The sequence below is a fragment of the Gasterosteus aculeatus genome, chromosome 13 (genome assembly GCF_964276395.1).
Source record: "Gasterosteus aculeatus chromosome 13, fGasAcu3.hap1.1, whole genome shotgun sequence".
Taxonomy (NCBI): domain Eukaryota; kingdom Metazoa; phylum Chordata; class Actinopteri; order Perciformes; family Gasterosteidae; genus Gasterosteus; species Gasterosteus aculeatus.
Window position 1 is genome coordinate 5,445,651 of NC_135701.1, and position 13,802 is coordinate 5,459,452.

At 45.8% G+C, this 13,802-nt stretch overlaps 1 protein-coding gene across 1 annotated transcript in view; it reads left to right on the top strand.

The window, feature by feature from the left end:
• Positions 1-597: 597 nt before the first annotated feature.
• Positions 598-13,802, top strand: part of zmat4b (zinc finger, matrin-type 4b) — an 82,559-nt gene continuing 69,354 nt past the window's right edge. The window contains exon 1 of the mRNA XM_040196293.2: positions 598-881. Coding sequence (XP_040052227.1) covers positions 795-881 — 87 coding nt within the window. The 5' untranslated portion in view covers positions 598-794. The remainder of the gene's footprint in view (positions 882-13,802) is intronic.

Below are 13,802 nucleotides of genomic sequence, written 5' to 3' on the forward strand. Positions count from 1 at the left end.
TTACATGACTGATGACTAAAACGATATTGACATCATATCGATGATTTGATTCTTTTTGAAATGATAAGCCTGGCTGTTCGAGTTCTGGCCGCCAGGGGGCAGCACACAGAGCCGTAAACACAACACTTAACATATAATCCCGCCATAAAGGGTTACGCTATGTGCAGTGTTTATGCTATGTGCAGATGTTGACAGAGAGCAACATCCAAGGTTGCGTTTTTGACGATCACGATGAAAGAAAGCCTCCCTTTATTTCTCTGTCTGCCACAGGGAAATATCTGTAGCTGTCGCTCCCAAATGTTACACAATGTTCACCAGCTGGTTGCTAATTGTGTCCGTTTGTCATCTGATGCTGAACATGTAAGATTTTGGAGCATTTTGGGTGAACACCTCTGCCTGCTGTGCCCGAAAAAAGAAGAAAAAACTGCAAAAACTCTCAGTCCTTTTTTACAGGGTTAAATAGATTTAGCTGAAGTTGAACTACTACTACTACATCCAGCATCTGTATTAATAATGGCAATAATGGAAGCGTCCCCGCGAAGCTGTGATTTCCAGCCGCAGACCAGATGCGGAGGTGAGGCTGCCGCTTGCCGCTCTGCCGCGAGCGGCGGGGCGGAGCGCGGCGGCAGATTGTTTGTACTACGGTGGAGTGCCGCCGCCAACAGTAGACGCGTCCACACCCCCCTTCTCCACCCCCTCCCCCCCCCCACCCCCACCCCGAACACCCCCCCCCCCTCCCGCCACCACCACCACCACCTCCGCTCCGTCCGTCTCTCCTCAGCATCTTCTGGTTAATGGATTACACAGTTTCCCTCCAAGTGCAGCATCAGCTGGCGGTGTCCGCGACGCACTTCTACCAGGGCTACCGTGTGGAGTTACAGGTACGGCAGCTCCCCTTGCGCCGTCCCTCCTTCCGTATCTGGTTTACATTTTGTTCTGTTGCTTGCGCGCGAGGGGGTGATTGTGACTTTATGGAGACGCTTTACTGCGGGGGGGCATGATGTCGTGTTGCATGCTGATTCCTTTTTCTTTCCCCACTCACCGGGGGACGGGATGCACATGGGGGGGGTAAAAGTGAGCGCAGCAGCCGGTGAGGTTGACCTCACGTTTTTATTATGAACTGGTCGTGCAGGGTGGAGAGCGCTGGGTCCGCGCGCGCGCGCGTGTGTGCGTGTATGAGGGGGTTAAGGGAAGCTGCAACCGAGACAGACGTTTTCATAAATATTCCCGCACTATCTCCGTCTGAGGTTCTTCTGTCAAGAAAATGCGGAATGCAATCGCGTGCTGTTAAAACATCTGCACACCTGAAGCAAAGACATCTGGGCGGTTGCTGTAATCTGTTTCAGAGTTTCCAAATTAGGTCAATTCTGCAGGTCTGGCTCTGTATTTTGAAAATGAAGCGCGCGCGCGCGCACACACGCGCACAGGCATGTTTGTGGATTCTCTCAAGGTGACATTTAAAGTGGATGAGAAGCACAGTGGTGGACGGAGGAGACACACCTTCCTCCCCCTGTGGAACAGGGAACAGCGCCCGATTACAACTTGCTAAATCTGTTTTTAATTGTTTTTAATCCATTGTTGACGTGATAGACTGATGCTGATTACACGGCTCATCATTCCGGTGCAGTTAATAGTTTTTTTTATACAGCAAAGCGGAGGAGAAAAGGGCTCCTGATTGCAACTCTCAAGAGAACATGTGACACTATTATTTCCATTATTGAATCATTTGTCTCGCATTGCCGTGTTAGATTGATTAATTAGTCCAATTGATGTTATGTTCTAGAAGAGTAGAAGCTGTCCAGTAGATGTTCGGTCATCAATCATGGATGGGGAATAAATCAAAGCTTCACTTTGTAGAAGCCGGAAAAAAGCCCATTGATTTTGTTTTGTTTCCTTAAAAAAACTGAACTGTCACTGAAACAAACTGATTCTCAAAATAGTTGGTCAACGTAAAAAACTCAAATCTAAATGCAGGACTTTGTAACTGCTTCCCTCTTCCCTAAGTGGACAAAATAAAAAATAAAAAAAACACAGCTGTTACAAATTTGGGGAGCCAGATTTTTAATTAGATGCAGCATTAAAATGGTTATTTTCCCATGTTTGACCCTCCCCTTTTGGGATTTACATTGGAATTTGAGTTACAACTCACAATAAACTTAATTATTGATTAACTTGTCAATTATATTCTGGATCCGATTTCTTTTGTGCTCAGATTTAGAAAAATGGTTGCATATGCTTTTGCTCGCAGCATTCCTTCCATTCAATGCCGTCTGTGATTGGCTCACTGCTGCGGCAGCTGCGAGCCTATTTGCAGCCAACGGTGCTAACGGGTTGAACAGAGGCACCAGTGCGGGCTCGGTGTGGCGGGCCGCTGTCAGACCCCTGATCCCTACGGATCCCCCCCCCCCCCACACTCTGCAGTTAAACGTTGACCATCACAATGTGAACTACAGTTTCACTTCCGCTCGTCATCCCCAAATATTCTGTAGGATTTGGGATCACGCATACGTCACTGACGGCACTGTGTGTCTCGAACTCAGCAATACATAAACTCTACTAACTATTTCACTTTCTCAGTGTTTCCTCTACCATTGAATGAGGGCCCCCCCCCCCCACAGAGTTTTTTTTTTTTTTACAACAGTTCAGTTTTGACCTTAACCCTAGTAAGTAGTGTTGCCTTAACCTAACCAAGTAGCTGTGTTGAATGAATCCAACGTACCTGTGTCCTGTCAAGGTGGAGGGTTATTTAGAAAACGAGATAACAGAAATAACAAGCATTTGTAGGCAAATGCACCAAGTAATATTTTGAGTACCTTTTTGTCGGATACAAACGGTAGAGGATGCGTTAAGTGGACATGCCGCCCCCGACGCCTCCAAAACTGATATGCGGGGATGTCAAGTCATACTTTCAAGCGACGCCATTATTCGACGCAGGAGATTAGGAATGGAGTATATATCAACTGCAAAACAAACTACATGTGTATCATCACAGTGTCATTTTGTTCAAACAAACATATACACACCGTGTTCATTTCATTTGGAAAGAAAAGCTGTGATTTAGCACCCGTTCAACACGCACTTAAGATCAAGATATGATCTGTTTTAGTCTGCAGCCTCAGGAAAATAATAATCAAGCATTTCACCAAGCAGCTCCACCTCAATCCGTCTCATTTTAAAGTAGACTTTTTCCTCCCGAGGATCACACCACCATCTCCTCCTGTAATGGATGGCTCCATCTTGGCGCCACGAAAGCTTCCTGTAGAGCTTTCACCTCAGCTCTCTTCTCAGACGGCACATGGAAGTTGTGCTCTAAACAGGAATATGTCACCGACAGCCCTGGATTGTAAAGCTCCTTCGTCGACCCTTCCTTTAATATCCCGGTGATTTCCCTGCGTCTGTTCACGCCCTGCAGTCATCTTTTCTATTTTCAAAAAAGAGTGGGGAAAAAAAAGCAACCCTTCCATTATCCTCCTGTCTGCTCCCTGTAATTTGTGACGCCTATGAATAAAAGACTTTGAAGCTCAGTGCTTCAATGTCATCAATGATTGTTTTGCTTTTGGGAAGTTAAAATTGCTCTCCTCCTTTGTGGCTTTCCGTTGCCATCTCGCAGCAGTTATTCACAGTTTTTTCTCTCACAAAAGGTCAACCGAGATGGGACTGAGGATCTTTATAAATAGCACAGAAAGAAACAAAGAGCTTAAATAATCTCAGCTGAACATGATTATTTTCACATTGTAGACGTAGTTTTGAAGCAAACAACTAAGCCAAGTCAGCCACATCAAAGAGGGAAACTGTGTGCTTTATCAAAGGGGATGAATCTTTTCCTCCTGTTTTTAATACCAGCGGAACGGCAAACACGCTTAAAAGGGTCCAGACCTTGGATATGCATGACAAATTGTATCTTTTCACAACATTCTCTTGTATATAAATAAGACATCCAATGATGCAGCCAGAAGATAACACAGAGCAATTTAATATTGCGCTTGAGCCAGAAGGATAAAAAAATAAATAAAGGTGGAATTGGATGCGGCAGATGTGCACCCAAATCCACTGTATGGACTTGGATGAAATGTAAGATAACGTGCTGGAATTGCTCACCGTGATCATGCAAAGTCTCAGTGCACCAGCAGGATATGCAATGCATGACGAGGAGATTAAAACCACATTGTTTCCATGGAAATGAAAGAAAGTTCGACTTCCCCTTTCTTACCTGGACAGAATCCAACCATGAAACGCATCAGTCTGACAACAGATAATCCGTTGCAGGCAGGGGGCTGTATTCCATTGATGACAGTCTGATTTAAAAATGGAATGTGAGTTTGGAGTTGGTGTTGATCATTAGCCAATCTTAAAGTTTATTTTTAATCCAATGAAAAGCTAAAGCATCATCAGACAAAATCCGGAGGGTTCAGAAATTGTGTTTTTGCCAATGCGCTACGCCCCGCTGCGCTCCCTAAACACAATCTGTTTACCCGCAATTACCCAAAGCCGGCTATATACATGCGAGTGTCACAGTTTGGTTTATTTCCTGTCTTATTTTGTAGTTTCTGCTTCTTGTCTCCCTGGGTAACTTCCTGCCTTGTTCTGTCATCCCCTGTGATTGTCTGATTGTTTCCACCTGTGTCCAATCACCTGCACCTCCCCAGTGTATTTAAGCAGTGTGTCTCTTGTGTCACTTGTCGCGTCATTGTCGAATGTCCTGGATGCCTCTAGTTCCTGCCTGCCTTTTTCCCCCCTGGTACCTGCATGCGTTTTTGCCCCTTGGCCATTTTGTGTTGGAGCTCATGACTATTAAAGTATTTTTGTGTTTTGACGTCTGCATTAGAGTCCTGCCTTCCCACGCATCCCTGACAGCGAGTGCAGAATGTGTTTATTGAGATTAGATGGAACCCAACTGCTGCTGGTTACAGTTTACAGATTATAATTAAACATCCACATGCAGTGTTTCCCCTCGGTTTACAGCTTTGAGGGGGGCAGACGGACGGACGGAGAGGCCGACTGTTCAATTTACTTTGTCACACTTCTATTAGGCATCTGTGGTTTGCAAGCTAACCACATTAGTCCCCTTGCACACTTAATCTGATGTGGACGTGGACTCAAGGTCTTCCTGGGAGCGGGCCTGTCTGGGAGTCTGCATGTTGGGGGGGTTTGTCCACACATTTGGATTCAGCTGTGAGGAATCAGACATTTGTTTCGATTAACGGGGCGTTTATCGGTGCGGATCAGATTTTGACATTGCTGCTGGTGTGAGTCTATTGCAGGATGGTACCTAGTAGATACTGTGAGCACCTTAAAAAGTCTCATAATTTCCTCATACAAACATAACCTTCAGTGACGATCCTCCCGTTGAGATGACGCTACAAAGAATCTACTAGGCAGTTGTCATTCTTTACTCTACAAGTACAAATTTCCCAGTTGGCTTTGGTTTTTGGACGGACTATGAATCCACATATTCCACCATACGCCACAGAAAGAGATCAGACAAATGCTTGGGGCGTATCTAAAGGCAACTGGATGAACCGTCTCATGCAACAGGTGTGTGCTGTGATTAGTATTTCATCGACAGCGGATCCTTCAAGTTTGAATCATTCTGCTCGATGGAAAGAATTCATCTCATTAGACCGTCAAGTGTCACAATGTCATTGTCCCACCAACTCAAAATCTGCCCTAAATGTCTGTTCTGGCTGAACACCAAGCTGATTGTGTTACTGAGGAGCAGGCAGTCTGCCCAGCACGCGTGTTAATGTTTTCACTCAGCAAATCTGTGGCCGCCGCTTGGGTCACGCTGCATGGGAATAGACCATTTAGCAGCATACACAAAGTAACTGCTCATTGCTTTGACCTCGAGGCATGGCATTTAAATTTTGGCTTGCGTTTGCCTCCCCCAAAGACACAGCAGCAGAATGATAGGGGACAGAATGGGAGCGAGATCACAGGCTTCTGGGAAAAGATAAGTACAGTCTCTGCTATGTTAGTGCCGCCCGACCCCGGGAGCGATGTCTCTCACTGGGCCCCGGAGCACCAGCTGGGCAAAATAGTGTTGATGCTCGGGGCAACAGTTTCCATGGAGCTCATGGGTCACAGCGAAGCCAGTGAGGTCACACAGCTCCTCTAGTCTGCAGCTCCAAACTGTCTGCTGAAAAGCAAGGAATCTCTGTATTGGTGTGTGTGTGTGTGTGTGTTTGCACGTGTTTGTCCTTCACATGTCTCAAGAACAGAACATCCAATTCGCACTTGAGGGGTGTATTGCTTGGGACACCACAATGCGCAAGGTGTCGGAGTTGGTGCAATCTGGAAAATCTGAATAGGCAAACGCTGCTGATTAGTGGAGCAGTGGGGGCGGGGCTTCAGGGCTTCACGTCTCCAGCGTGCTGTTTCAGGCTACAAGTCATTGCAGAACTCGCCATCAATTCAAAAATTGACCCGCTCTCTAAGGGCGAGTGTGTCAAGACATGTTTGTCTCGAGTGCAAAACAACACACGTTGAATAGAAATGTTAAAAATACCCTTTTTGTTCAAAAGTAAAAACTGGGTTTGTCACTGCATGTTTGAAAGGTACAAACGCTTGGAGGATAGGTTCACAATTTTCTTTAATTTAATTGTGTTTGTCTCAGACTAACCGGCACGTTTGAGTTTTTAGACGGCGTCCGTTTCAGCCAGAGGAATCTTGCCTCACTGAGTTTAACATTAATATCCGTCCCCACACGGAGCGGCTTTGGAGACCCTCCAAAATGTTATTCCTCATCATCATTCACTGTCAGTGACAGGTCAGCAAAGATAACAACTATTCATTTAAAAACTACAGTCCTTGCCATTGTACCATGATTCTTTCTGCTGCGCTGGTTGTTTCAAACTCGTCTTTGTCACTCGCCGTCAGGCCAAATGAGAAATATGTAGGTGGTGGAGGGAAGAATATCCGAGAGTACGAATACATTGTGGAAAACCACGACCTCTGACAACAAAATCATTCCGGTCTTCAAAGAGTGCACACTTTGTTTGGATGCATTCATGTTCTATACTGTAGCACTCCATTAAAAGTGGAAACTTTATTAGTTAAAAAAAATGCCTGCTCCGTAAAGGTTTTCCTTTTCAAACAGTATTCATGGACTATAAAGCTGCCGAGAGATCCAGAACTAATAAATTCTTTAGCAGCTCTGAAGAGCACCAGGTTTCAGCTCATGAGGGTGATTTAGAGACCACTTTAATGGATTTGTGGTCAGAGAGGAACTACTGTACGAGCCCACTGGCCAATACTGGATATTTAATAAAAAGGCCAGATCATCAAAATGAGACACCACCACATTTCTTCGGTGCGTAACTGGTACAGTAAGGGTCACTAAAGCTTTAATCATGGCGGGCTTTTTAAATGTAGTTATTTGGAACATCTTTTAGAGTAATTCCTCAAATCAACCGGATGCAACTACTATTCTATGAGTATGTGTGTTCAGGCCTTTGATGGGCTTTACACTAGTCAACCCATTGAGGCTCCGAATAGCTAGTAGGCTACTCCCTGCTGGGCTGGAACAACGCTAATCTGAGTGCTGGGCCGGGTAGAAGACCAGTATGTGGCCAGGAAAATGTCCTCCACATAGACATACCTGAGAGCGGCGTGCACAAGGAGAGAGACGTGGATCCACCTTGGAGCTAAGAGAAAGAGGTGGGTGGCAGAATAGCAACGCATGACCTCTCCGTAGCATCCTGGTCAACCGGGTGGAGCGGCGGCCCCCCAGGCTTGCACCCACACCGCATGAAAATCAGAAGGGAACACACGGAGGGCTGAGAAACCGCTAAGACGAACCGCAACTCATCGGAGCGCGTGGCCGAAAACACACAGCGGCTGAGACGACAGCGCCAGTACCAACAGCTGGCCATGCGAACGCGACCATCAGCGCTAATGGGCCGATTTACTCCGAGGGACAATGTACGAGGAGACCCAACGCTTTCCCGTCACCTGCTGTCGGGATGACGGCAAGGCTGCGTTTGGCGTGCGGGCCCCCCCGCATGGGGAAATGGAGGCTGAGGAAGGACGGGCGTCCCTCGCTGTCTCTCCCATATTTGCCTCACCCGGGGAGGAAAGGGGGAGGTCTTGTGCACAAATGCTCTGTAATTAATTAATTAGGTTTGACTTGCTTAATTTGAGGCACAGTCCCAACAGCCAGCAGCAAGGCACACTGGCCTTGTGAGAAACACGCACAGTGCGATGCTTTTCTTCAACGGGACCTCATTAGGATTTTCTATGCGTTGCGCGCTTCAGAAGTCCCTTTGTGACAGTAGTTTAAAAACAGCCACAGCTTCACAGCACATCCCTATCAAGCCGGTACTAATGATCAGTGGAGTTTCACAACCCGTTATACTGCATGTGGAATGAAGGACAGTCTGATTTGTGAGTGACCACTATAGTGGGATTATTATCATTCTCCACTAAACAGACCCACACTTTATTGTTAAAGGGTACCTCAAGGGAACCGAGAAGCATCCTGGTTTATTTTACATTAAAAATGTTTTTAATAAGCGTTAGACTCTCTGAGGAAGGACTAAATAGCCTTGATAAGTGCTAGATTAGTGCTAATGTTGAACCCTACTGTGCATGTGGCTCAACATTTTCTATGTCATGCCGTGTGGCGGTTTGTTTCAGATCTTTGGTGTCTTTCGCTTCCCGAGAATTAATATGATTGTCTCGTGTAAACCTGGTTTCCAAACCCTGGAGGGACAGCCGTCGGCCACGCAAGTCAAAAGCAAAGGCTCCATCTCAGCTGCTGCATAATTTAAAGGCCTCTTTAATACTGCTTGAATTAACGTCTCTTTGCCATGAATTATATAAAGACCTCTATCCCCTAAATTCGGTAATTACCAAGTGTAAGTGGTGTTGTAGGAGTGCTTTAGGGTGACTCAGTGGATTGGTGTCTCGGTTTTAAAGTGCCATCCGATCCATTTTCCCGAAAGAGTCGATTCTCTGGTGGCAAATCAGGAATTCTGGTCACTTTTTCTACATATATTTGTAGCTCAGTTCCGTTCATGTATTTAAGTATGACATTGAGTTTTACGGTGGCAAAAGTTGTCTTAGCTCTTAGTTTTTTAGTCATAACTTTCCTCGTCGATGTCGATGTCGACAAGAGATGAAGATGACTGTGATAAAGATAAATATACTGCTTTTTGTTAGTTGTGATTTAGTTATATGCATTAAACATAATTAAAAAAAACTCATGTTGCATTACCTGTAAAATCCATCACAGAACTATTTTTGCTGTATCTGAGCAACTGTGCCACGAATCAGAATCGATACTATATTACAACATTGAATAGCCCGATACTCAGGTGTTTTGATATTTTCTTACACACCAGGTTCGGAGACCCGTTGGAATTAACGGTTCAGGGCTGTTGTCAGTCATGACCCTTTTTTTAAATGCCTCTATTTCATCTTTTATAAGCACTGTGCTCTTCGCAGCGCTCTGGCACTTTAATGATGGCGAGCCTGCAGCTGCTCGCCAGAGGAATGTGATGTCTCTGCGTGGGCGCTGCGCAGTCACACCAAATGAAAACAGTAGCACTTTAGATTAAATTAAACTAAAGAGAGACACATTGGGTGTCCAAATTGCTTTGGGTCTGGGATATTGTTGCTTATTGTAGAAAAAGGTTAAGTGGAATCAAGCAAAGACGAGTTTGTATCTGGTGGGTCTGTCCACCACTTTGGTCCACACGCGACATTAACAGTAATAGTTCCCAGGTGACCAGCGCCAATGTGTTGTTTGATGCTGTGGATGCTTTATCTATTTTTCGATTATATAAAATAGATAAAGAAAAAGAGAGAGGCCCATCATCAGCTTCCTTACACCCCTCCTCCCCCCCGGCCTTTGGGCAGCCGGCCTCAGCTGGTTTGCTGTCGGAGTCAGAGACAGATGGTGAACGGTGTCGACCAAGTGTGAGAAGCGAGCCCACTTCCCGCTAATTTGTTTGTCAGCGCGAGGCACTCTGCCTTGTTGCCTGTGTGACTCGGTGTGACTTCTCCTTCACCGGGGTGGCGATAGGACTTCGGTGCGGCACTCGCGGCGCTGTGTCCGAGGAGCGCGGCTGCAACAACGGCTGCATTGATCAGATATTGCCGCTCGATTTGTGCAGAGAGGGCCATGTTGATTCACAGCATTGTTGCCTTTCCTTATTTAATTACACCAGGGGAAAATTTATCTAAAAAAATGTCTCATGCGTCTCATTTAGAAGAGACATCCACCTCTTTCAATTACGTTGGTGTGCTTGAGATTAAACCAGGTTTTCTTAAGAAGAGGGACATGTTGCTGCAGTGAGAGACAGTGAGAGAGCTGCTCTCACCACTCAGCAAGACTTTCCCCCTGAGCTGCAGCGTGATGGACACATTCAGGGACAAGGAGGAGACTCTTTTTTTCCTAGTTTTGATCTGTTTTCCTGTTTGCAGTTAGTCAGAGTTCTATAAATGCAGCGGCATGTATCAAAATCGGGATTTTGAACAGGATTTAGTGCAGTCTGTAATGAGACGGGTCCTCGGTGTAGGAGGGTCCCCTTCTGGGAACCTCCCCCAAGAGACTGCAGCCCAATCACAGCTCGCTTCCTCGTAGGTCGGCCTGGCAATCCAAAGTTGAGTGATTTTTCACTGACGAGGTTAATCCACATGCCCCGGCCACTTAGTGTCAGCGAGGGAGCCACTTCATTAAACACTGCGGCTGAGCTAACGTGCAATTGTCGACAAAAAAGATGAGAACAAAAAAACTCTCCCCAAATCGTACCGTTCCTGTCATTCTTCGTTTATCAAAAGGATGTTGAATTAAATGTTATCACGGTAATTTTATTAACCATAAAATGTAAACATTTGTAATCCTGTGGGGGTAACGGGTCACATTTCAAAAACAGATACGAGTAATTACTTCTTTTTCCGGCATAATGATGCATTATTGAGACATATGAGGGAAATAACCAAGCAAACCGTTTCTATTTTGTGTCTTTATCTGCTCATTTCACATTGCAGGAGCTGCGACTGAGGTGAAAAGGCAGAGCTGAGCAATGAAACGCTTCCTTTGGAAATAAAAAAATCTAAGATAAGAGTTATTTGCTTTCCTCGGCTGCTGCTGCTGCCGATGTTGTCGACGCTGCTTCTGTTTCTGAAACAGAATTTGGGCTGATCATCATTTACAGCATGTGGGCAGTGGGATCGACCTTTGCGTTGGCTGAGAGAGCTCTCCATGCCATTCGTTGGGCTTGTTTGTGGAATGAGAAGCCTCTGATTTCCAGACTGGGGAGCAGAGCGCCCATGCCCATTCATTTATATTCCTCTTCTCCTCGGTCTCTGCAGAGACATTTCCCCCCTGACATGTTTTACCTTGTTCACTCCGTCCGTCCGGGCCGCAGTGTCTCACCGCCGAGGTCGGTGTCCTGGAAAGGTGAGAAACCAAATGCTAAAAGATGGGAAGGAAGGAAGGAAGTCTCGCAACTTGAAGGTCATGCAGTCGAGGTTGCAAATCCCATCAGCACAGAACGGTCCGAAGACTGCTGCTGCCCTACTGCTGTTTGGTTGCGTGCACGTGTGCTGCTGACAGCAGGGCTGATGAAAACAGCGTGAAGTGAACCGGAATGTAAAACAAAACACGAGGCTTCTCACGCCACATGCTGCTCCACGCCGTCACCGATGAGGAGGAGGGCGATGGGACGTGAGGAGGTGAGAATTGGCTCTCACTTCATCCACGTCCACCGAATTAAGTATCCTCTCTCGTTTCTCTGGTTTTCTTCAGACCTGCATGTATATTTCACTCCGCCGCTGCTATTCCCGGGTGCTCAGAAGGATGTGGTGTATTACAGTTGGAGTGTGCCAATTACTTTGAAGGAGCGGGATCTGAGATTGGGAGTTTTTTTCGATTGCTTTTCAACGACCCTTAACACGTCGACGGCGAAGCCGTCAGTAATGCTAACAGAGCCAAGTGTCTACCTGAGGGGGAAGGTGGGGTTGTTTGTTGCTATATCAATGTTAACCATGTGAAAACAGAGGTCCTTCAATGACCAGAGAGGCTGCCGTCTGCTGGCTGACCCGCGTGTCCTTTACACAGTCGGTGTACCCGACCACGCGTAAGCCGCTAGATACCTCGGACGCCGGAGGCTACAATTACAAACTGAAAGGAACTGCCTCCCGTCAGCGGCGGCAGCAGCAGAATCTCGAGTGAGAAGCGAGAGTCCAGATCTGGATGGCGAGTCGGTGGTGCAGGATTCAAGGTCAAGGTCATCCAGGGCGCTGCGATCCAGTTGCAGTGCTGAGCCGATGGCTTTTGATCCCAGCAGAAACGTTGAGGGAACATTGCAGTTGGCGGTCCTTTCATTATTCGCCCTCGCCCAATACCATTCTCATCAATCAGATTGACCTAATTGCATCATCATGTATCTGGACGGATCACATGACGGGATCCGGGCGCCGCCACTAGTGTCAATCATGAGCCACCTGGTGAAACCAGGCGTCACAGTTATCCAACGTGAAAGATCATTTTTACCCCTTAAAGCTCCTGAAGTCATTTATTGTTGCAAAACCTTTCTCACGGAAACAGAGGGGAGATTAAATGATGATGGGATGTAGATTATCCATCAGCCAGGGGGAGTGGGAGGAGTTATGTAAAATATATATATATATATATACATATATATGTAAAATATACAAATCCATCAGTAACAAAAGAGACATATTACTGTTGTTATTTCTGTTGTTGTCTGCTGTGTTTGTGTGTGAGAGCCGAGGTGAAGATGCATCTCATCCATTCACTGAAGCTGATGATGACACATCGCTGTGGGAGAAATGCTTCACCTGTTATATGCTCGCAGGCCTCTATGCACACCTGCGAATAGTGTTCCTTCAGAGTCTTTTGTGCCAATGGGCACATTCTCTCACCTCAACGATCAAAGCCTGAAACAGTGAGCATGCTGACACCTTTGCACCTCAATCCGTCTTGAAAAGGGTCGAGGTTTCACGCCCTAAGCCAGGCAAGCAGCCCTGTTTGATGACAGAAAGGGGCCACGTGTTCTTCAGTGTTACGATTGCTTTTTACTTTAGGGTTAAAAAAATAGTACAGTTTGACTCCATGCCAAATTGTCAATAGGGGATTATTGTTTATTTAATCCCTTTATTTTTGTTGCAAGATGAGTCCTGTATTTCTTCGGTGAGGGGGAACGCAGACGTAAATTGTTTTCTTTACCATTAAACCTAATAAGAGAAGTGATATCGAAAAGATAACGCAATTATCATGAAAATGTATTTCTTGAATTTCGATTCATCTTCTTAATGTTTGATGTTTTGTTTTTTTCAAACTAAAAATAAAGTTGTGTGCGCTTGTGAAGACGCATTTTGTGCGGAAAACACTTGAAAGTTAAATTCTTTGAAAGAACGACATTCAGCGTCAGCCATAAAAGCGATTTCTCGTTGTGCGAATAATATTGAAAGCAGTTCTTGAAAGCTACATGACTGCAGTTCTCCGCTGTGCTGCTCCTAATGAGAGGAGTGCTTCCAAATATGAAATGTGAGCCCCTGATGGAGGCTGAATTAGTAATAGAAAGCAGAGATGGCTCAGCCGTGTCGTTGGAAAGGCCGATGGAAAGCTTTCAGCCGCCGCCGCCCTCTTGAGTCCGCAGCACGCGGCAGTTTGTGGCGTGCTAACACATTTCCAGGAAAAAACTTTGGAACTGTCATTGTTATTTATTCATTATCTTAAAATATGAATTTGTTTTCAGTTTTCATGTCACGTTTGATTTGAAATGTTTCTTCTGACTCATTTGCTGGCAGAAAGCTGCTCGGTCGCCGTCACT